At 38.7% G+C, this 23,448-nt stretch overlaps 1 protein-coding gene across 9 annotated transcripts in view; it reads right to left on the bottom strand.

Moving 5' to 3' along the window:
* LOC134344368 (cytochrome c oxidase assembly factor 1 homolog) overlaps positions 1–23,448 on the bottom strand; it is a 95,279-nt gene that overhangs the window by 5,635 nt on the left and 66,196 nt on the right. For all 9 annotated transcript variants that reach the window (XM_063044046.1, XM_063044042.1, XM_063044040.1 and 6 more), the window contains 3 exons: positions 7,602–7,713; positions 2,124–2,275; positions 1,720–1,796 (listed from right to left, as the gene is read on the bottom strand). In XM_063044046.1, the coding sequence (XP_062900116.1) occupies positions 1,720–1,796; positions 2,124–2,275; positions 7,602–7,695 (323 nt within the window). In that variant the 5' untranslated portion in view covers positions 7,696–7,713. The remainder of the gene's footprint in view (positions 1–1,719; positions 1,797–2,123; positions 2,276–7,601; positions 7,714–23,448) is intronic.

Genomic DNA, 23,448 nt, shown 5'->3' with positions numbered 1-23,448 from the left:
CTGTGAGAGTCAGTAGGCTTATAGTAGACATCAGTAGATAAGCTGTCTCCAGAGATAGAGACAGAAAGATCTAGAAAGGGGAGGGAGGTATTGGAAATGGACTAGGTAAACTTGAGGGCAGGGTGAAAGTTGGAGGCAAAGTTAAAAGTCAACGAGCTCAGCATGCGTGCAGGAAGCAGTGCCAATGCAGTTGTCAATGTAGCGAAGAAAAAGTAGGGGACAGGTACCAGAATAGGTACAGAACATAGATTCCTCCACAAAGCGAACAAAAAGGCAGGCATAGCTCAGACCCATGCGGGTGTCTATATATTGGCGAGACCCGACGCAGACTGGGAGATCGTTCTGCGGAAAATATACTGCGTCCGGTGCTCTCGCTGTGCCCTTCTATATATTAGTGAGACCCTGCGCAGTCTGGGAGATCGTTTTGCTGAAAACACTTATCCTTGTAAGCGGAACAAGTGCTACACATGCCCTTACACTTCCTCCCTTACCACCATTCAGGGCCCCAGACAGTCCTTCCAGGTGAGGCGACACTTCACCTATGAGTCGGCTGGGGTGATATACTGCGTCCGGTGCTCCCGATGTGGCCTTCTATATATTGGCGAGACCCGACGCAGACTGGGAGATCATTTTGCTGAAAAACATCGACTGTACCTCTTCCTAGAAATGCTGCCTGGCCTGCTGCGTTCACCAGCAACTTTGATGTGTGTTGCTTGAATTTCCAGCATCTGCAGAATTCTTCGTGTTAGAGTTATGGGGACGTGTGATGTGTTTCATTTTAGAAGGTCAAATGCAAAAATACAATAAATGGCAGGACCCTTCTGTCCAGTGATGTACAGAGGGATAATGGCATTCAAATCCATAGCTCTCTAGCAGTGGTGATGCATGTATTTAAGAGTAATAGAATTATATAGCATGGAAACACTCTTTGGTATAACTTGTCCACACTTAACTAGTCCCATGCCTTCAATTGGCCCATAGCCCTCTAGACGTCTTCTTACCCCTGTACTTATCTAGGTGGCTTTCAAATGTTGCGAATGTGCCTACCTCAGCTAGATCCCAGTCACTTGTGAATGGAAAATTTGTTCCTCAGATCTATTCTAACTGTTTTATACTTTACTTTAAATCTGTTTTGCATATCTCTGAACTCCATCCAACCTTCCCTCCAGGTTTGCATAGGTCCTAAAGGGCATTTTCAAAATTGCATATAAAAGGCTTTAAAAAAAATTTACAACCCAGCTTCTAGGCTTAAATCTCCTAAACCTCATTTTAGTCAGGTTAAACCATTCTGATAATTGCCATCCTTATTTTTACATATCTTTTTTCAACACAAAAAAAATTTACGTTGGTAATAAAAACTATCTTAATCTGTGCAAAAACAGCAATTCTAGAACAATAATACAGTCTTTTCCATCCTTGAAGCTGTTCTGTAAAATATTAGTTGGGTCAGATATTATCTTTTGGAGGAAAATGGAAGTGGATGTTTTAGGGAATGAAGGAGACTCAACATGAAATGTTGACTATCCATTTTCCTCCATAGGTGCTGCCTGACACAAGTCCTCCAGCATCTTGGGTAAAATATTTAACTTCAGTTACAGAATCATACAGCACAGAAATAGGCCCAAGAGAAAATGCCTCAGGAAATCAGCAGTTCTCGCATTGTTTTGTTCTATTCGATAAATTTTGAAACTGGACATTTCAACATCAGCTAAAAGTTACCTTTTTTCTACTGTGTCTCTGATACAATAGGTGTGGAGATAACCAGCTGATTTGTTTCCACTTACTGGAATTTTAATCTGTAAACAAATGTGACAAGTTATAAAGAATATTTTTGGGAAAAGTATAATTTAATAAAGTAACTGTCTGCCAATAACTGTCCTTAGAATGCCATTTATTCTAACTGTGTACCCCAGGTACTGTAGTTCAAAGAGCATGCACTTTCTCAAATGCATGAGTAACAATACAAAAACTGATAAACTATGTTTAAATCAAGAAACATGAATTCTGCCATGCATTTACAAGGGAGATGAAAACCACTTATTAGAATTGCTGGTTTACGTAGAAGAGACCTACAATTCAGGTACAAAACCAGTTTTTAAAAAAGCAACACCTGAATACTGTACCCTTGCACTTATTCCATCCACCCGATTATTTCTGTCGGTGAGTTTGATATTTCGGATCTGGAGAGGAGGGGCTCCCAAGGCATCCAGTGCTACGTCACTTTTCTTGAGCTCCTCAATTGCCAACTTGTAGTATTCTGACTTGGCAAAATTTTCTATAAAATCATATAGTTGTAAGATCTTCACAAAATACATTAATAATGAACATTTTATGCACTTCCAAGAATTGCTTAAAAAAACAGAAGGCCCCTTGATCTACTCCTGAATTCAATAAGATTATCATTCATCTGAACTTGGTCTTTCTGTACATTCATACACAAATGCATCGCTCCCTAGGACTGCATGTATACTGTATCCTCAATTTCCATGTAAAATGAATGACAATTATTCTGAACAATACCTAATAATGACATTATCATAGGGTCAGACATAGAAACAAGCATTTCATTCATGCTGATCATCAAGCACCCATCTATATTAATCTTATTTACCAGCTCTGGGTTCACAGCTTTGTGTTTTTGATGTAAGTATTCATCTTGATTCTGATAGAACCAGCCCTATAAAACCCATTTCGAGTCTTACGAATGTCAATTGGAAATTCCAATAGGTCACTTTGTTCAGCCACCTTTATAAGGTAACAGCTTCATTTGTGGTGCAAAATAAAAACAAACTGCTGGAGGAATGAAGGAAGATTTGTGGAGACAAAGGGGCAGTCGACATTTCAAGTTGAGATGCTATCAGGACAGTTCTGATGCAAGCACTTGACCTAAAAATTGACAGTCCCCTTGCTGCCATGGATGCTGATAGCCTATTGAGTTCTTCCTGCATTTTTTTTGCTCCAGATTACAGCCCATTGAATCTTGTCCCTATTGTTACATAGAAAATATACAGTATATCTCTTCCATAAGACGACCAAATCTGCTCAGTACAGCAGTACCCTGTAGAGCTATAGCAGAACCTCGCTACCATTATATTAAATTTCTCTTGCAAAGAGGCCACTATTTCATTTTCATTCCTAACAACTTGATATATATGCACGGCAACTCTTTTTGAGGCATGAGCATTGCCAAATCTCTCTCTACAACAACATTTAATCAATGTTCTGCTTCTGTATTCTTATGTTGGATTAGATTGTTTAATTGTCATTTTCTTTGAAGTTTAACAATTAAATATCTGCCTTATTTTAAGTAGCTTTTATATACATAAGTGACTTTATATGCCTCTAGTAGTGGCTATACAAAGTATAATTCTGCAAGCTTTGTACTGCATTAGGTGAATAAGATTTTCCCTCTATTGGTTAACTTTTTACTACGGTATTGGAATAAATGTTTTCTACTTGGTTGTCTCTTATTCTTGTAATTTTTCTTCTTTCATGGGTATTGGATCTGTCTCTGTCATTTCCTTTTACAGCATATCTTTGACAATGTACCAATCAGTGTTTTTATAAATGAGTTGCCTCAAATTCTGCCTATCTCCTGTAAACTTATCTCAGTTTAACTCTAGGCCCTTTAGCATTTGATAATTCTATCCTAGGAAAAAAAATTCTATGCCTCATAATTTTGTATGCTACTATCAGGTTGCCACCTCAGCCTCCATCACACCATAGAAAACAATTCACATCTGTCTGACTTCTTTCAGCTAACACTCTCCAGTCCAGGCAACATTTTGAACTTCTTTTGTGCCCTCTCCAAAGCCTCCATATTCTTCCTGTAATGCAGCGCCCAAACTGCACACAATATTCTCATATGTGGCCTAATCAAAGTTTTATACAGTTGCAACATGCCTTCTCAGCTTTTGTTCAATTCTCTGACTGATAAAGCCCAGCATGTTACACACCTTTAGCACCCCATCTGCTTATCTTGCCACTTTCAGGGAGCTATGGACTTGCACTCCATGATCCCTCTCTACATTTATGGTCCTAAGGGTTCTGCCTTTGATTGTATATTTTCCTCATATATTTGACCTTACAAAGAACAGGAGCTCCAGATTAAACTTTATCTACTATTTTTCTGCCCAAGTTCTCAACTTATCTTGTTGCATCCTTTGACAACCTTCTCTATGCACAACTTCACTATTTTTTGTCTTCTGTACACTTAGTGATCAGCCATCTACATTCACATTATTTATTTATACACTGCAGAGGCTCCAGCACTGATCTTCGTGGAAACCTCCTATCAAAATAACACCCCTCTGTTACCTCTGTTTTCTATAGCCAATCCAATCTACCATTCTCCATGGATCTCATGTGCCTCAGTCTTCAGGATAATATATGGGATGTTATTGTAAGCTTTACCAAAGCCCATGTATACCATATTTGTACCTCCTGCTACCTTCAATCAGCTTTGTCACCTTCTTAAAAAAAAATTGCAATCCAGTTTGTAAAACATAGACCTACCCACACAAAAAGTCATAATTATCTATGATTTTCCAGATGCAATTAGATCCTATCTAACAATCTTGAAATTGACTATTGTTGTCTCATATACCAAATACAATAAAAAAGATTTTGTTTTGTATGCTATTCAGACAGATCATGCCATAGAGAGTGATATCAGGGGAGTACAAAGAAAATAATGTAGTGCATACAATTAGAGAATTTCCCTACCACTGCTGCAAAACTCACTCGTCTATAATTTCCTGGTCTGCCTCTGTTGCCCTTAAATAGAAGTAAAACATTGGCCATTCTCCAGTCATTTGGGACCTCACCTGTAGTTAAAAAGATGTAAAGATCTCTGGCAAAAGCCCATCAGTCTCCTCACTTGCCTCTCTTAATCATCTGGGATAGAACCTCCCGCCCTTGGGAACTTATCCATGTTAATGTTTAAGAAACTCAACACCTTTTTGTTATCAACCTGCTCCAGAAAATCAGCATACCCCTCCCTGATCTTGCTATCCTCAATGTCCTTCTCCTGAGTCAATACCAATGCAAAGTATTCCACTTCCTCTGGCTCTAGGCATCAGCTTCCTCCTCTGTCCTTGAGCAGTTATAGTTTGTTATTTCTTATCTGAAAACAGCAATAATTTTAGTTTCTAAATATTCTAATTAAGCCAGTACTTGCCGCACTCTGGAGGGACGAATTCTAGATTTCCACCAACCTCTGTTTAAAAATGTTTCTTAACTTCACACATGACCTCAAATTTGACTTTTATATGTATTTATTTCAAGCTCACCTGTAAGTTTGCAAGTCATGGTCATGTACCTGTCTAAGTACCTTTTAAATGTTGTTGATGTACCTGCCTCAACCACCACTCATTCCAGCTTGATAGCATCGTGTAGGTGTGACCAAAACTGATCACAATATTCCAAATGTGGCCTCACCATTGAATTGTATATTCTGCAACATAATATCCAACTCATAGGACTCTGCTGTAGACGAGCAGATTACAGAGCTGAGTGAAACAACTGGGATGGGTGAATGGTGTGTGAAGAAAATTAGTGAAATTCCATGGCGTAAAGGTTTAATGTTAAATTATTTTGGCCCATGACTACGAACTATTAGTAGGGTATGTTCAGTCAATCTTGTGCTTAAACCGCAGATTGGTGGACTTGTACTCTGTGATCCAAGGATGCACTCAAGAACATTAATTTCCCATTTATTTACTCTGTTGGAAAGCCTCCAACATTACCATGGCAACAGAGCTGATCAGTAGTTAAACATTTGGGCAAATTGTGACTGAACCTCAAATCTTACCGCTCCATGGTACACGATTTAGCAAATCAGGCATGCTGTTTTATATGACACTTGCAAAACTATGCAACAGGAAAAATCCTAAGGTTTAACAGGAAGCAACAATTAAAACAATGACAGAACAAATGTTTGCAGCCAAGAACATTTTTACAACTCGAGCATCAGGGAAAAAACAACTGTAGGAATAACAGCCCATATACAAAACAAACTCAGTTCCTAGAAAGTCTAAACATTTTAAAACTTAGTAATACATGTTTGACCACAGTTTCCCTAAGGGGAAATCTTGCGTGACAAATCTGTTGAAATTCTGAAGAAAAACAAGCAGGATAAACAAAGGAGAGGCAGTGGGATGTTGTTTACTTGGATTTTCAAAAGGCCTTTGACAAGGTGCCACACATGAGGCTGCTAAACAATGTAAGAGCCCATGGTATTACAGGAAAGATACTAGAACGGTAGAAGGCAAAGAGCGGAAATAAAGGGGGCCTTTAACTCGTCGTCTGCTGGTGACAAGTGATGTTCTGCAACAGTCTGTTTTGGGACTGCTCCTTTTCACATTATACATCAATGATTTGAATGACAGAATTGATTGCTTTGTGGCCAAGTCTGCTGATGACATGAAAATAGGTGGAGGGGCAGATATGTTGAGGGAACGGAGTCTGCAGGAGGACTTACAGATTAGGTGAATGGGAAAAGGAGTGCCAGATGGAATATTGTATAGGGAAGTGTATGGTCAGGCACCTTGGTAGAAGGAAGAAAGGTGTAGACCATTTTTTTTTAACAAGGATAGATGGAGGGCCAGGTAGTGCTGAGGAAGTGGGGAATCTTCGGAAGGACTTGGACAGATTGGAAGAGTGGGCAAAGAATCGGCAGATAGAATATAGTATAGGGAAGTGTATGGTTAGGCACTTTGGTAGAAGGAAGAAGGGGATAAACTACTTTCCAAATGGGGAGAAAATTCAAAAATCAGCAGAGCAAAGGGACTTGGGAGTCCTTGTGCAGGGTTCCCTAAAGGTTAACTTGCAGGTTGAGTCGGTGGTAAGGAAGGCAAATGCAATGTTAGCATTCATTTTGAGAGGAATAGAATATAAAAGCAAGAATATACAGTAATGCTGACTTTTTTTAAAAGTCAGACATTGGGGAGACCACACTTACAGTATTTAGACCTCTTATCTAAGAAAGGGTGTGCTGACATTTGAAAGGGTATAGAGAAGGTTCACGAGAATCATCCCGGAAATGAAAGGGTTTACGTATGTCGAGCTTTTGATGGCTCTGTACCTGCACTCACTGAAGTTTATAAGAATGAGGGGGGATCTGAGATTACTGAATATTGAAAGGCCTGGACAAAGTGGCCAGCAAGAGTCTAGTGGGTGAGTTTATGACCAGAGGCCACAACTTCTGAAAAGGATGTCCTTTTAGTAATTTCTTTATCCAGAGGATAGTGAATCTGTGTAATTCATTGCCACAGATGGCTGTGGAGACCAAGTTATTGCATATATTTAAAGCAGAAGTTAATAGGTTCTTGACTGGTATGGATGTCAAAGGTTACGTGGGGAAGGCAGGAGAATGGAGGTGAGAGTGATAATAAATCAGGCATGATAGAATGGCGGAGCAGACTCAATGGTCCAAATGGCCTAATTCTGCTCCTACATCTCATGGTTTTAAGGACTATTTTCAGATAGGCTGGAGGATAGTGCAACTTAATGAGTAAGAGTATTTGTAAACAGGATACTTAGAGCAAAAAAAAAGGGCAATGAATTTCAAAATAGGTTTAACAGGTCATCTTTTTACTTACGTTGCATAAGATAATACATCACTGCACATCCTCCTCCAGAAACTATTCCTAAATATATTGCCATCTGTTGTAAAGCATATGTTGAAACCGGCATCGTGAAAAACTTCAGACCCTAATAAAAAGAAAGTTAAATATCAGTAAAGAGTAGTCCTCAAGGTATTTGTAATCTCACGTTCAATATTTTAATTAACAGACATACCCAAAAAATCTGGGGAATTTTAGAAGAACCTCTGTAGTTATAGGGCCTATTGCACATCAAAATAAAAAGATCAGATGAATCATTCATTCTGCATTTTACAAGAAAACTCATTAAAAAGCACAAATCTATCCTTCCCTTAGTTGTTAACAAGCAGCTGTGCAATTCCTGAATTTTCTGTTTTTCTCTATTTTGAACCCAGCAACTGTCCTCATGCTACCACAAGTCTGGAGATAGTACATTTCCATACATAATCAAAGCTGTAGGATAAATAATGGATGTACTCTGTACGTCTTTATGGCCAAACACTCTTTTACAGTTCTTATGGTGAAATTTCTGGGTATGAATAGTTCAAATGTTAATAGGAAGGCACGCGGGAAGAAGGCAGACCCAACATATGGTCACATATGCAGTTCAAGATTATTTTTAATTCAAGTAAAATATATATTTTAGGTCATTCCTACACACTAAAAACCAGTAGAGCATCTGCCACATTACCAAACCAGATCAATATTAAAAAGCTGTAAAAGCACATGTAATGTAAAAATGTGACCCAGTTCCATTCTGACAATGCACCACATTTAACAGAACTGGTAAACCCTCTCATTCAGTAAGGTAAAGTTTTGTACAGCATTGCTATTCTTCAGCTATAACAGGCAATATTCTTCTCTAGCAACACAGAAAGCATTGGAAGAACTCAGTGGGTCAAACAGATAATCAACATTTTGAATTGAGACCCTTCAAATGAACAGAAGGAGGAAGGGCTAAAGCAAAAGCAACCAAGTGATAGGAAGATAAGGTGAGGCTGCATGAGAGGCAGATGGTGTAGGAGAGAGTTGGAATAGTGCCAGAAACTGGGAAGTGATAGGGGGAAGTGACAAAGTGCTGAAGATTAAAGCTTTTAGGAGAGGAAATTGGAACATAGTATCAAAAGAAGGGGGAATGGCATGGAATCAAGTCTTCTGCACCCTCTCCAAAACCTCTACTTCCTTGGGGCAGCCAGAAATGCCCATGATACTTAGTGTGGCCAATATAAACTTTCGTTCACATGTAACATGACTTACCAATTCTTACTCAGTGCTCAGACTGGCATACTTGCCTTCACCATTCACCTTTTTTGTGACTCTATCTACTTATGTACCCATGTTCAGGGAAGTATGGAGTTGGACCCCAAGATTCCTTGCCATTAATTGTATATTTTCCCTTTACATTTGACCACCCAAGCACCTCAAATTAAACTCTATCTGCCATTTCTCCATCTACATCTGTAAGTGAACTATATCCTGCCTTATCCTTTGACAACTTCCTTCACTTTCCATAACTCCACCAATTTTGTGTTGTCTGCAAACTTATTAACCAGCCCATCTACACCTACTTCTAAGTTATTTGCCTAAAGCACACTGGAGCCTCTCAGCACCCTCTTCACAATTCCCACTTATCATTGTATCATCCACAACCTTGAAGCTATTACATTGAGCTTTCTCACCTAAATCATTAATGTATGTTATGATTAGCATCCAAGCTCTGAACTTGCTGTACCCAATATTCACTGCCTGCCATTCAGAAGATAGTTTATTCATTCAGTCTGTTTCTAGACTGTCAACTAATTCATAATCCATGTAAATATATTAGCCTCACCCCATGTGGAAAAGTCTGGCCGTCAAAATTGCCTTGTTAGAAAAGGTTTTATACCTCACACCAGTGCCCATGTGATTGTATTTGAATTCAGCAGAACAAGATCCTGATGGGCCTTAAAAGAGATTTACATCTTTCTGCAAAGAAAATTGTGATTGCCTCATTTTTTTTTCAATGTTTAGACTTTTCCACAATGCCACAAATTCGGAATTTGTTAAAAATTGTTAGCAGGCTGAAGTATTTAAAGGGAATAGTTATAAAAATATAAGCTCTCCTTAACTTTATAATTTGACTGAAAAATACATTTAACAGGCAAAAATTTCAGCAGGGGATATTAAAAGGCTGTTTTACCCTTCCACTTATTCCACTGAGTTTCTTACTTTCCATTTTCTTATTCATTATTTGGAATGACCTTGGTAGCTTTTCTAGATCTGGATATGGTCATGAGAATATTTATGAAAGGAGTGACACCATTCCACAACAGTAGTGCTCATCATTGAACTGTTCCCACAACCCCTGGATTCACTTTCAAGGACTCTTCCTCTCAGGTCCTTGATGTTTATTGTTTATTAATTATTATTTTTATTGTATTTGCAAAGCTTGTTGTCTTTTGCCTATTGGTTGATTTTCTATCCTGCTAGGTGTGGACTTCCATTGATTGTATTGCTTTTCATCTTACTGTGAATACCCACAAGAAAAAGAATCTCACGGTTGTATATGGTGACATATATGTACTTTGATAATAATTTACTTTGAACTTTATTTCCAAACCATTCAACAATGACACAGTTGCTTTTAAAGAAACTAAGGATGTTTTTCTCTTGGGAAGCAGCAAGTCATCAATAGTGAAATCACCAAACCTTTTTACGTCCTCTCACCATGATTATCATTTGGTTGTTGAGAATATTCAAGGAGAAATCATTCTCAAGGACTTGTTTCCTTGGGCTCAAAGTTCACACTTTCTGGGATGAGCTGCCTTGTGCGTAATTGCCCCCACAGTCCACCTTCACAATGAATGAGTGCCAACCTCAAATCTGGCAGCTGGATCCATTTGTTCTAACTAAGCAATTAGACACACTGAATTTGGTAAACAATTGCCCAAATCGAATATGCCAAGCAATAGACAAAAACAGTAGATCTGCACACATTTTCAGGGAAACCTAGAACAAGGGTAAGCCATTCTTGCCCAACTATTTCAAAAGAACTTGATTAATCTGATCTAGGTATAGCCGGGTAGAACTGAGAACTGTGCCTGTTGCTTCCAGTTGAAAGGAAAATAGCAAAGGACTATACTCTCCAGGTTGCCTTAAAGAAGCTTGCTGTTCACACATCCTTGGGCCAGGGTCGAGTTTACAGTAGATGAGTGGGCGGCATTGCTTATCCTCTTGGCCAATCTATTTTAATGACCGTGTGTACCTGTGTGAGGTGTGTTACCTACATAGCTATTTTGGACCACGTACATCTTTGTGTGAGCCAGTGCTTTAGCATTTTGCTTAGCTTATATTGCTTAGCTTAACCTGTGGTATTTGTATGGCTAGTCTCAAATTTCCATGTGAACCTGAGGCACTGACATGCTTTATTGTACTGATGTACCAACCTCATCTAACATACTTTATTGCATTGATTCATTTCATTTTACACGGTGGTGGACAGCTTTGAGACTTTAGCACTGAATGGACCATAAGCTAAATATAGAACTATTGCACTCTATTTGATTTGATGGTAGCTCGGGAGCTATATTTTATTTGAAAACTGACTTGTCTCTCTATGTACAAAGTTTTTTTTAAACTTTTGTTTGTTAATAAAATTTATTCTAACTTTATACTAGATTGTCTGATGGCCTGCCTCAAAGGGGTCGAGAACCTGCCCATATCGCTCACTCAGTGGTGACATTGTCCTGTTCACCACCTTCCTGCCTGTTCACCATTACGTGTGACTTCCCTATCCATCTATCACAGTCTTGAACATATTCAAAGCCCTAGCCTCTGATGTACAAAATTCTGTAGATTCACAATCTTCAGCAAAGGAACTACTCACCTAGGGTTTAAATGATCAATTGACCAACCTTTCCACTTATGATTCAAAATTCAAGGTTACTTGTCAAATGAACAACAAAACATCCAGTGAAATAAGTAAATTTGTGGTAACAACTAATACACCAGAAGGTATACTGAGGGCTACTTTTAAGTGTCACCACAAATTCCAGCACCAATAAGCCATGCCCACAATGCTCGGCAGAACAATGCCAAACAGAAAAATGGAACGAAACAACAACAAAAGCAATCCTGATCCTCCATCACATACACAATCCTTTAACCCCAGGACAGGCCCCCAGCCTCCAGCAGACACGGACTTGGGCCTGCAGACACCAGGTTTCAATCTCCCCAGCAGACTCGGTGGAGAATGACAGACCCGGCTTCAGCCAATGGGCATCGATATCCAGACTTTCTGTCCGCACAGAACTCAGACTTCAGAACCTGGCAAGACCTCATCCCAGAAATCAAACTACTGAGTCTAATATGAACTGCCTCAATGCAAGCATATGCCTCTCTAAATACAGAGACCAAAGCAGGAGCTTCATACAAGATTGCTGATGGTTGTCAAAGAATAAGCAGTTTTTTTTCTTTGTTTTCTCACACATTTTAAACGTGTTGCATGGAGGCTCCTTCATTATTGAAAAGGGTATTATTGGCATTATGAAGCTGAAGCATCAGCAACTCACTGGACTTGGGGAACTGAGAGCAAGACCCAAACTGTAGCAAAGCTTTCACCTCTGGCTCTGGCTGTGCTCTCCAGACTGAAAGGTGTTAGTATCCAGCACACAAACAATTTCTCTGCCTTTAGTTTGACGTAGATGATTAGAGCAAATACAAATGATTTGTCTACAGTGGCAGAAATCTACCATAGTATAGCCCCGACCAATTATTCTTTCAAATCAGATTTTAAAGAAAAAGCAGAATTAATTAATTTGGAGGCATTGCACCAAAAGTATCATCTCCTAGTTGCTCTTTAAGTTGGACACCATAGTTCCATCCTGGCTCGACAAGAAGTTCAGAGACCTCAGCCTTGACCCTGCCTTGTGCAGCCGGATCCTGAACTTCCTGTCAGATCGCTAGCAGGTTGTAAGAGTGGGCTCCCTCACCTCCAACCCTCTGACTCTCAATACAGGAGCCCCTCAGGGCTGTGTACTGAGTCCCCTCCTTTACTCCCTGTATAGCCATGACTGTGTCGCCACCCACAGCTCCAATCTGCTAACTAAATATGCTGACGATACTACATTGATTGGCCTTATCTCAAACAATAACAAGACGGCCTACAGGGAAGAAGTAATCTCTCTGACACAGTGGTGTCAAGAAAACAACCTCTCCCTCAATGTCACAAAGACAAAGGAGCTGGTTGTGGATTACAGGGGGAATGGAGACTGGCTAACCCCTATTGACATCAATGGATCTGGGGTTGAGAGGGTAAACAGCTTCGAGTTCCTCGACATCCACATCACTGAGGACCTCATGTGGTCTGTACATACCGGCTGTGTGGTGAAAAAGGCACAACAGCGCCTCTTTCACCTTAGACGGTTGAGGAAGTTTGGTATGGGCCCCCAGACCTTAGAACTTTCTACAGGGGCGGGGACTTCCGGTAGCGCTCATGGAGTGAAGTCGCGTTCTTGACTCGCTCCATTACCTCTGAGTTTTTTTTCTCTATGGTCAGCTATACTTTAATTAACCATTAAGGCATCAACTCTTACAATACTTTGAATTAAACTGAATTCTCCGACAACTGGATGGAACTTAGATCTGCTATGTCTAAGAACGAGAAAGACGGCAAGGATGGTAAACCTCCGGTTAAACCGAAAGCTACGGATCTCCCTCCGACTGAATCACCGGTGACTTTGAAAGCGATATCGGAGTTAATTCAGAGGGAAATTTCAACCTCTGTTAGGGAGATGATTCGTACGGAAATTGCAGGCTTTGTTAAAGACCTGATTCATACGGAAATCTCAACTAATTTCCAGAAAATTGCCGATTTAATTGATAAGATGCAAACATGTATTGCGGAACATCAGTCGGCTATATCTGATCTTCAAAAATTCGCGCAACAAAGTGAGCTTAAGATGGGGAAAATCGAAGAAACAATTAATGTAATGAAGAAGAAACTTGACTTTTTGACTTTTAAAAACTCTGACTTGGAATCTAGAATGCGACGGCAGAATTTACGAATGATTGGCGTGAGGGAAGCCGTTGAAGGTAACAACCCCATGAAATATTTCTCCCAACTTTTAAAAGATGCATTCCCTACTGTATTTCCTGACCAACCACCGCTACTGGATCGTGTTCACAGAATCCCATCATACTCGTCTAGGTCAGATAGACCTAGGCATGTTATCTTACGTTTTCATTACTTTCAAGACAAGGAGAGACTGTTTCGATTCGCTCGATCTAAAGGTTTCATTGATTTTTCGGATCTTAAGTTCCGATTCGTGGAAGATTTCAGTAAACCAATCTGGGACCAACGGGTCCGTTACAGATCCGTGATGTCGGAATTCTATAAGAGGGATTTAAGACCAGCGCTGCTGTACCCTGCACGTCTAAGGATTCGCATGTCAGATGGAGCCCTTCGTTTTTTTGATTCTCCATCGGATGCCCAGAGTTATCTGGATCAACTTTCATCTCCAACATCTTAATTGCTTTCTTTTTAATTTTCTCCGTCGATCGGAGGCTGTGAATTGGTTGGTTTTAACTTTTCTGTGCCCTATTTGGGCAGAAAAGTTTACTTTCGATTTCTTAATATGGCTACTAAACTTTCTTTTTAACTGCGTCATTTCTTTCTTTTCCCAGGGGATTCTGGGTGGTTACTTCCCTTTTGTCATCTTACGTATTTCCTGTGCGGCCTTAAATTTTGTAGTTTTTGTTTAAATTTTATTCTGTTTTGCTTTTTATAATCACTTTATGTTAATAATCCTATTTTTTTTGTTGCTGTGTCTATTCATGAGTTTGAGGTTTATTGTGGTTTTTTTTTAATATATATTTTCCGGCTTTTGTTCTGTTCTGTGTGTATTCTAATTGAGCTAACTTTTTTTTACTTATTTTTTTACTGTTTTACAATTAGCTGATCCTTTTCATATTTATACCTTTTTTTTAGGGAGCGTATACCGGAAGTCATGGGGGTAGTTTTAGCGCTTGCTTCTTTCTGGCGGGTCTGCTTTAGATTTTGCCTTGGGGTCTTGGGTTGGGGGGTGGCGGGAGGGGCTTCACGTTTTAGTTTGTTTTTCTTTGGGCTATATACATTATTGAAGTACTGGTTGCGTCCTTTTCCCCGGTATCTTTTGTATGTTCTGTTTCCTCTCCGGGTTTGTGGGTCGCGCCTATTGTCAATCCTCCTTGTTGTGGGTTGACTTTAGGATTTATGGAGTCTATTATTAATTTTGTCTCCTGGAATACTAATGGTCTTAATCATCCTATTAAAAGAAAAAAAGTTTTTAAAGTGTTCCGGAGACTTAAAGCACAAATTTTATTTTTACAAGAGACCCATGTACGGAGGGGGGACAGACTACGTTTTTTCAAATTCTGGAAGGGCCAACAATTTCATTCGAACTCCAATGCTAAGATTCGAGGCGTCTCTATTTTTATAGATTCCTCAGTTACTTTTATACAACAGGATATTATCTCTGATCCGAATGGTAGATTTTTATTGGTTAGTGGTTTACTATTTAATAAAAAAGTAGTTTTGGTTAATGTTTATGCTCCTAATATGGATTGTCCGGAATTTTATAAATCATTGTTTGATCAGTTTCCGAATTTGAACGAGTTTTCATTGATTTGGGGCGGAGATCTTAATACCTGTTTATCTCCAGCTTTGGACCGTTCGGCTCCTTTACGGACTTTACCTAATAAATCTGCAAATTTGATTAATTTTTTCCTTTCTGATTCTGGGTCGACGGATATTTGGCGTTTTCTGCATCCTCAGGAAAAAGATTTTTCCTTTTTTTCACATGTTCATCATTCCTATTCAAGAATTGATTATTTTTTTATTGATTCTCGTCTCATTCCTTCAGTGATTAAATGTGATTATGATTCTATAACCATTTCGGATCATGCTCCACTTAAGCTTTCTATTAAAATTATGGCCAATATACCAAACAATAGACAATGGCGTTTTAATTCGCTGTTGCTTCAGGACTCGGACTTTGTTAATTTTATGAATGAACAGATTGAGCTTTTTTTTATAATTAACCATACAGAAGATATTTCGGTTAACACTCTTTGGGACACTTTTAAAGCCTATATTCGGGGTCAGATTATTTCGTATTCCGTTGCTTTGAGGAAGAAACAGAAGCAGGAGGAGATGGCAATTGTGGACAAGATTAAAGAAATTGATAAGAAATATGTTATGGCTCCTTCTGAGGAGCTATACAAACAAAGAACTGAACTCCAAATGGAACACAGTTTACTACTCTCGTCCTCGATTGTAAACCAATTAAAGAAAACAAGAAGTGATTTTTATGTTCACAGTGATAAAATTGGCAAGTTGCTGGCTAATCAATTGAAATCTAATTATGTTAAATCTCAAATCAATCAGATTTATAACCAAAATGATCGATTGATATTGGATCATGTGGGGATTAATCAAACCTTTTGTGATTTTTATTCTTCTTTATATCAATCGGAGTCTCCTCGAGATTCTAAATATATGAATGATTTTTTAGATAAGTTAGACTTTCCTCAGATTTCACAGGATATGTCTTCTTTATTAGATACTTCCATTACAATGGATGAGATTAAGAATGTTATTTTTTCTATGAATCTGGGGAAAGCTCCTGGCCCTGATGGGTTTACCGTTGAATTTTATAAATGTTTTGCTTCTTTATTGATTCCTTGGCTCTATAAGGTTTTTGAGGCTTCTTTGAAACTTGGTAAACTTCCGGAATCTTTTAATAGAGCATCAATTTCTTTAATACTAAAGAAGGATAAAGACCCTGCTCAATGTGCATCTTATAGACCAATATCTTTATTAAATGTTGATTCTAAAGTTTTTTCTAAGTTATTAGCAAATAGACTAGAAAAAGTACTTCCTTCTATTATTTCGGAAGACCAAACGGGTTTTATTAAAGGTCGTTACTCTTTTTATAATATTCGTACATTGTTAAATATCGTTTATACTCCCTCACAAAATGTTCCTGAGTGTGTTATTTCTTTAGATGCCGAGAAAGCTTTTGATAGAGTAGAATGGCCTTATTTATTTAAGGTGCTTGAAATGTTTAATTTTAGCCTGAAATTTATATCCTGGATTAAACTGTTATATCACTCCCCTGTAGCCTCGGTTCGTACTAACTCTTTAAACTCACCTTTTTTTCCTCTCTTTCGTGGTACTCGACAAGGCTGTCCTCTTAGTCCCCTATTATTTGATATTGCATTAGAACCTCTTGCAATTGCTATTCGAGAATCTTCAAATATTACTGGGATAACTCGGGGATTAAAGTCCCATAAATTATCACTCTATGCTGATGATTTACTTTTATATATTTCTAATCCTGAGAGATCTATTCCTGCTGTTTTAGAGTTATTAGCACAATTTGGTCTTTTCTCAGGTTATAAATTAAATCTTAGTAAGAGTGAACTTTTTCCGATTAATAAACATCTTCCCTTATATTATAAATTTCCATTTAAATTGATTAATAATTACCTTTCATATCTTGGGATTAAAATTACTTGTAAACATAAAGATTTATTTAAGACTAACTTTTTACCATTAATAGACCATATTACTCAACTTTCATCTAAATGGTTTCCTTTATATTTAACTTTGATTGGTCGTATTAATGCAGTTAAGATGTTTTTTTTGCCAAAATTTTTATATGTGTTTCAGGCATTACCAATTTTCGTTCCTAAATCTTTTTTTGATAAAGTCGACTCTAAAATTTCTTCATTTATTTGGCAGAATAAGAATCCGAGACTGGGTAAAATACATTTACAGAAAGCTAAGAGAGATGGAGGTTTAGCATTACCTAACTTTAGATTTTATTATTGGGCTATTAATATTCGACATATGAAATTTTGGTTACTTGACCGGGATATACTATCTATTCCTAAATGGGTAGCATTGGAATTACAATCTGTTCAGGGTTATACACTTGGTTCTATTTTAGGTTCATCTCTTCCTTTTGATTCGAAACGCCTTAAGCAGGTCTCTAACCCGATCGTTAAATATGCTTTGCGTATTTGGTTTCAATTCAGAAAATTTTTTGATCTTAATCAATTCGGGTTAGCGATTCCTATTTTAGGTAACATATTTTTTCCTCCCTCTTTTACGGATCGCGCTTTTCAAACTTGGAAGACTAAGGGTATTTTACGGTTTTTGGATTTATTTTTAGATGGTTCCCTTATGTCTTTTGAACAATTATCTAATAAATATAACCTATCAAGAATACATTTTTTTAGATATTTACAAGTTAGAAATTTTCTAAGTACTATACTTCCTTCCTTTCCAATGCTTCCTCCTATATATATTTTAGATTCGATAATTAACCTTAATCCATGTCAGAAAGGTGCATCGGCTATGATTTATAATATTATTATGAAACTCAGGAAAGCTCCATTTGATAAGATTAGGGTAGATTGGGAACAGGAATTGGGGCTTACCATTTCTGTGGATGATTGGGGGCAGATTTTACAATTAGTTAATACTTCCTCTATTTGTGCTAAACATTCCCTAATTCAATTTAAAGTGGTGCATAGAGCACATATGTCCAAAGATAAGTTAGCGCGTTTTTACTCGCATATTAATCCTTTCTGTGATAGATGTTCGGGGCAGATAGCCTCTTTAACTCATATGTTTTGGTCTTGCCCTACTTTGGAAACTTTTTGGAGAGATATTTTCAATATTATTTCTAAGGTATTAAATATAGATATCTCTCCTCACCCTATTACTGCTATCTTTGGACTACCTAAAATTTCTAGTAATCTTTCCCCTTCAGCCCGTAGAATGATTGCATTTCTTACTTTAATGGCGAAAAGATGTATTTTACAACATTGGAAAGAGCTTAATGCTCCAACTACCTTTTTTTGGTTTTCTCAGACGATTTTATGTTTGAATCTGGAGAAAATTAGAAGTAACCTTTATGATTCTTCATTTAAATTTGAACAGATTTGGGGACCTTTTATTCGATATTTTCATTTAATGTAATATTTACCCTTCTTGTTTTTTTTCACTGTTTTAATGGAGGTCGGGATTGAGGACGTGATTTTAAGTTTAACTCTGTTTGGTTTCAAGTTAGCCCATTGCTTTGCTTTGCTTTTAGTTAGTTGCACGGTGGGTTTTTTTTGGGGTTTTTTTTTTCTTTTTTTCCATTGATATATATAAAATCTAGTATACTATTATGTTATCTTGGTTTCTTATGCTTAAATTACATTGTTTGTAGTATTTTCTTTTTGGTATTGTTACCTTTTGGAATTTTATTATACTTTAACATTGTATTAATGTTTATATGGCTTACCTTTTTTGTATACTTACTCAATAAAAAGATTTAAAAAGAAAAGAAAAAGAAAGAGAACTTTCTACAGGGGCACAATTTGAGAGCATCCTGACTGACTGCATCACTGCCTGGTATGGGAACTGTACCTGCCTTAAATTGCAGGACTCTGCAGAGAGTGGTGCAGACAGCCCAGCACATCCGTAGTTGTGAACTTCCCATGACTCAGGACATTTACAAGGACGGGTGCGTAAAATGGGCCCGTAGGACCATTGCGGACCCAAGCCATCTCATCCACAATCTATTATAGCATTGCGGACCCAAGCCATCCCAACCACAATCTATTATAGCTACCGCAGCATAAAAGCCAGGACCAACAGGCCATCAGACTGATGAACTCACGCTGACTTGAGTATACTCTATATTACATTGACTGTTCTATTTATTATAAATTACTATGATTGCACATGGCACACTTAGATGGAGACGTAACATAAAGATTTTTACTCCTCATGTATGTGAAGGATGTAAGAAATCTTAAGTCAATTCAATTCAATATAAAGATCCCATTGAACTATTTTGAAGAAGAGCCACAAAGTTATCCCTGGACTCCAGGCTGATTCTTATCGTTCAGCCAACAAAACCAGATTTTCTGCTGTGGTGTCTGTGGGAGATTATTGTGTACATATTGGCTGCTGCAGTTCTTCCATTACATTAGTGATTATATTTCAAAAATAATCTCAGAAATGTTAGAACAAGGACAGAGAGCTATAATTACTTCATAATATTTAATACCATTTACCCCAATAGCACTTAAGTATTAAGAATGGATGAAGAAAAATAAGAAAAATTATCTGATAATGCCTGTGCCACGTGCCAGTGAGGGGAAGAATAGGATGATTTGGCAAGTGAACGCATGGCTGAGGAAATAGTGCACAGGGTAGGGCTTCAGATTTCTGGATCAGTGGGATCTCTGCTGGGGAAGGAACAACCTGCACAAAAGGGATGGGTTACACCTGAACCCAAGAGGGACAAATATATTTACAGGCAGATTTGTTAGAGCTGTTGGGAAAGGTTGAAACTAATTTGGCAGGGGGATGGGTAGTGGAGAGATTGGGCTGTTGGTTTACAAGCAGAGGCAGTGCGTAGTGAGACTGTCAGGAAGGACAGGCAGATGATAGGGTAAAATTGTGGAAGTTAGTGGGATGAGTTTCAGTGTAAAAAGGGAACAAAATCAAAAAGGGTGATGAAAACAGGACTGAAGGTTTTATATTTGAATATGCACAATACGAGGAATAAAGTAGACCATCTTGAGGGACAGTTAGAGATTGGCAGGAATGACGTTGTGGGTACCAGTGAGTAATGGCTGAAAGAAAATTATAGTTGGGGGCCTAATATCCAAAGGTACACTCTGTATTGAAAGGACAGGCAGGTACGCAGAGGGGGTGGCGTAGCTCTAATGGTAAAAAAAAATGAAATCAAATCATTGGATTGCATGATGTAGAACCCTTGTGAGTCGAGTTAAGAAACTACCCTAATGGAAGTTATATATAGGCCTACAAGTAGTAGCCAGGATGTGGGCTGCAAGTTGCAATGGGAGATAGAAAAGGCATGTCAAAAAGGGCAATGTAATGATAGTCATTGAGGATTTCAATATGCAGGTAGATTGGGAAGATCAGGTTGATGCTAGATCCCAAGGGAGACAATACTTACAAGATGGCTTTTTAGACCATTTTTGGTTGACCCCACTAGGGGATCAGCTACCCTGGTGTGGTGTAATGAACCAGATTTGATTAGAGATCTCAAAGTAAAGAAACCCTCTCGAGGCAGTGATCATAATATGATAGAATTCAAACTGCAATTTGAGAGGGAGATGCTGAAGTCAGATATATCAGTGTCATAGTGGAGTAAAGGGAATTATAGAAACATGAGAGAGGAGGTGGCCAAAGTTGATTGGAAGGGGACACTAGCAGTGATGTCAGAACAGCAATGGCTGATATTTCCAGGAATAATTTGAAAGGTGCAGGATAGATACATCTCAAAGAAGCAGCAGCATTGTAAAGGCAAGATGATGCAAATGTGGCTGATAAGGGAAGTGAAAGCAACATAAAAGCAAAAGTATGGGCATGTAATAGAGCAAAAATTAGTGGGAAGTTAAAGGATTGTTAAACTTAAAAACCAGTGGAAGACAACTAAAAAGCCGTAAGGGAGGAAAAGATGAAATATGAAGGTAAGCTAGCCAATATTATCAAAGAGGATGCCAGAAGTCTTTTTCAGATAAGAGTAAAAGAGAGGTGAGAGTAGATACTGCACCACAGGAAATGGGGGACAAGAAAATAGCAGATGAACTGAATAGGTATTTTGAATCGGTCTTCACTGGGAAAGACACCAGCAGTACGCCAGAAGTTCGAGAGTGTCAGAGGGCAGAAGTAAGTGCAGTTGCTATTACTCAGGTATAGGTGAATGGGAAATTGAAAGGTCTGAAGGTAGACAAGTCACCTGGACCAGATGGAGTACACTCTAGGGTTCTGAAAGAGATAATTGAAGAGATTGTGGAGATACAAGTAATGATCCTTCAAGAATCAACATTTTCCACATGGTTCTGAAGGACTGGAAAATTGAAAATGTTACTCCATCTCCAAGAAGGGAAGCAGGTGGGTGAAAGAAAATTATAGGTCAGTTAGCCTGACTTCAGTGGTTGGGAAGAAGTTGGAATTGATTTTTAAGGATGTGGTTTCGGGGTAACTGGAGGCAAATAAAAATAGGTCCAAAGTCAGCATGGTTTCCTTAAGGGAAAATCTTGCCTGACAAATCTGTTGAAATGCTTTGAGAAAATAACAAGCAGGACAGACAAAGGAGAATCGGTGGATGTTGTGTACGTGGATTTTCAGAAGGCTTTTTACAAAGTGCCATCCATGAGGCCACTAACAAGATAAGAGCCCATGGCATCACAGGACAGTTATTAGCATCAGTAGAACATTGGCTGATTGGCAGGAGATAAACAGTGGAAATAAGCAGAACCTTTTCTGATTGCCTGCCGGTGACTAGTGGTGTTCTACAGTGGTCAGTAGATAGAACCGTACACATAAGAGCAGGCTATTTGGCCCAAAATGTTGTGCTGAACTAGCTACAAAGCAATTCAAAAACACCCAAACACTAATCCCTCCTTCCTACACAATGTCCATATCCCTCCATCTTCCTTGCATCCAAACGTCTCTTAAACGCCTCTAATTTATTTGTTTCTACCACCATACCAGGCAGCCCATTCCAGACATCCACCACTCTCTGAGTAAAAAAACTCCTCACATCCCCCTTGAACCTACTCCTTCTCACTTTGAATGCATGCCCTCTGGTATTAGACATTTCAACCCTGGGAAAAGATACTTCTTGTTTACTCTATCTATGCCCCTCAATCTTATAAGCCTCTATCAGATCTCCCCTCAGCCTCTGGTGCTCCAGAGAAAACAACCCAAGTTTATTCATCTCTCTAAACCAGGCAGCAGCCTGGTAAACCTCTTCTGCACCCTCTCCAAAGCCTCAACATCCTTCCTATAGTCAGGCAACCAGAACTGTATGCAGTACTCCAGAAGTGGCCAAAGCAGAGTTTTATAATGTTGCAACACAACCTCTTGACTTTTAAACTCAATACCTGGAATAATAAAACCAAGCATTCCATAAGCTTTCATAACCACCTTATCGACCTGTGCAGCTACTTTTAAGGAGCTATGAACTTGGATCCCAAGATCTCTCTGCCAAAGTGCAACACCTCACATTTATTTAAGTTACGCTCCATCTACCATTTCTCTATCTCCGCAACTGATCTATATTGCACTGTATTGTTTGCCAGTCTTCCATACCATCCACAACTCCACCAATCTTGGTATCATCCACAAACTTATTAACCCACCCATCTACACTTTCATCCAGGTCATTTATATACATCACAAACAGTCAATGTCCCAGCACAGACCTCTGTGGAACACCACTAATTAAAGAACTCCAGATCAAGTAAATTTTTCAACCACTAGCCTCTTTCTTCTATGCGCAAGCTAGTTCTGAATCCAAACAGCCAAGTTACCCCATGCATCTTAATCTTCTGGATTAGCCTCCCATGAGGGACTTTGTCAACGGCTTACTAAAATCCATGTAGACAACATTCACTGCCCTACCTTCATCAATCTCTCTCATCACCTTGTCAAAAAAACTCAATCAAGTTGGTAAGACACAGCCTGCCCTGCCTCTTCCTAATTAGCCATGCGTTTCCAAATGCTGATATATCATATCCCTAAGAATTTCCTCCAGCAATTTCCCTACAACAGACCTGAGATCCACCAGTCCACAGTTCCCAGGATTTTCCCTTGTACCCTTCTTAAATAGAGTTAAATCCTTGGCCACTCGCCAGTCCTCTGGGACCATGCCGGTGTTCTGAGAGGACATGAAGATACTGGTCAAGGCCCCAACAACTTTCTCCCTTGCCTCTTTCAATAAACTGGGATAAATCCCATCAGGCCCTGAGGACTTAATCCACCTTAATATTCATTAGGAGGCCC

Source organism: Mobula hypostoma, chromosome 3 (assembly GCF_963921235.1).
Source record: "Mobula hypostoma chromosome 3, sMobHyp1.1, whole genome shotgun sequence".
Classification (NCBI taxonomy): domain Eukaryota; kingdom Metazoa; phylum Chordata; class Chondrichthyes; order Myliobatiformes; family Myliobatidae; genus Mobula; species Mobula hypostoma.
This window is presented reverse-complemented; position numbering and strand designations above follow the sequence as displayed.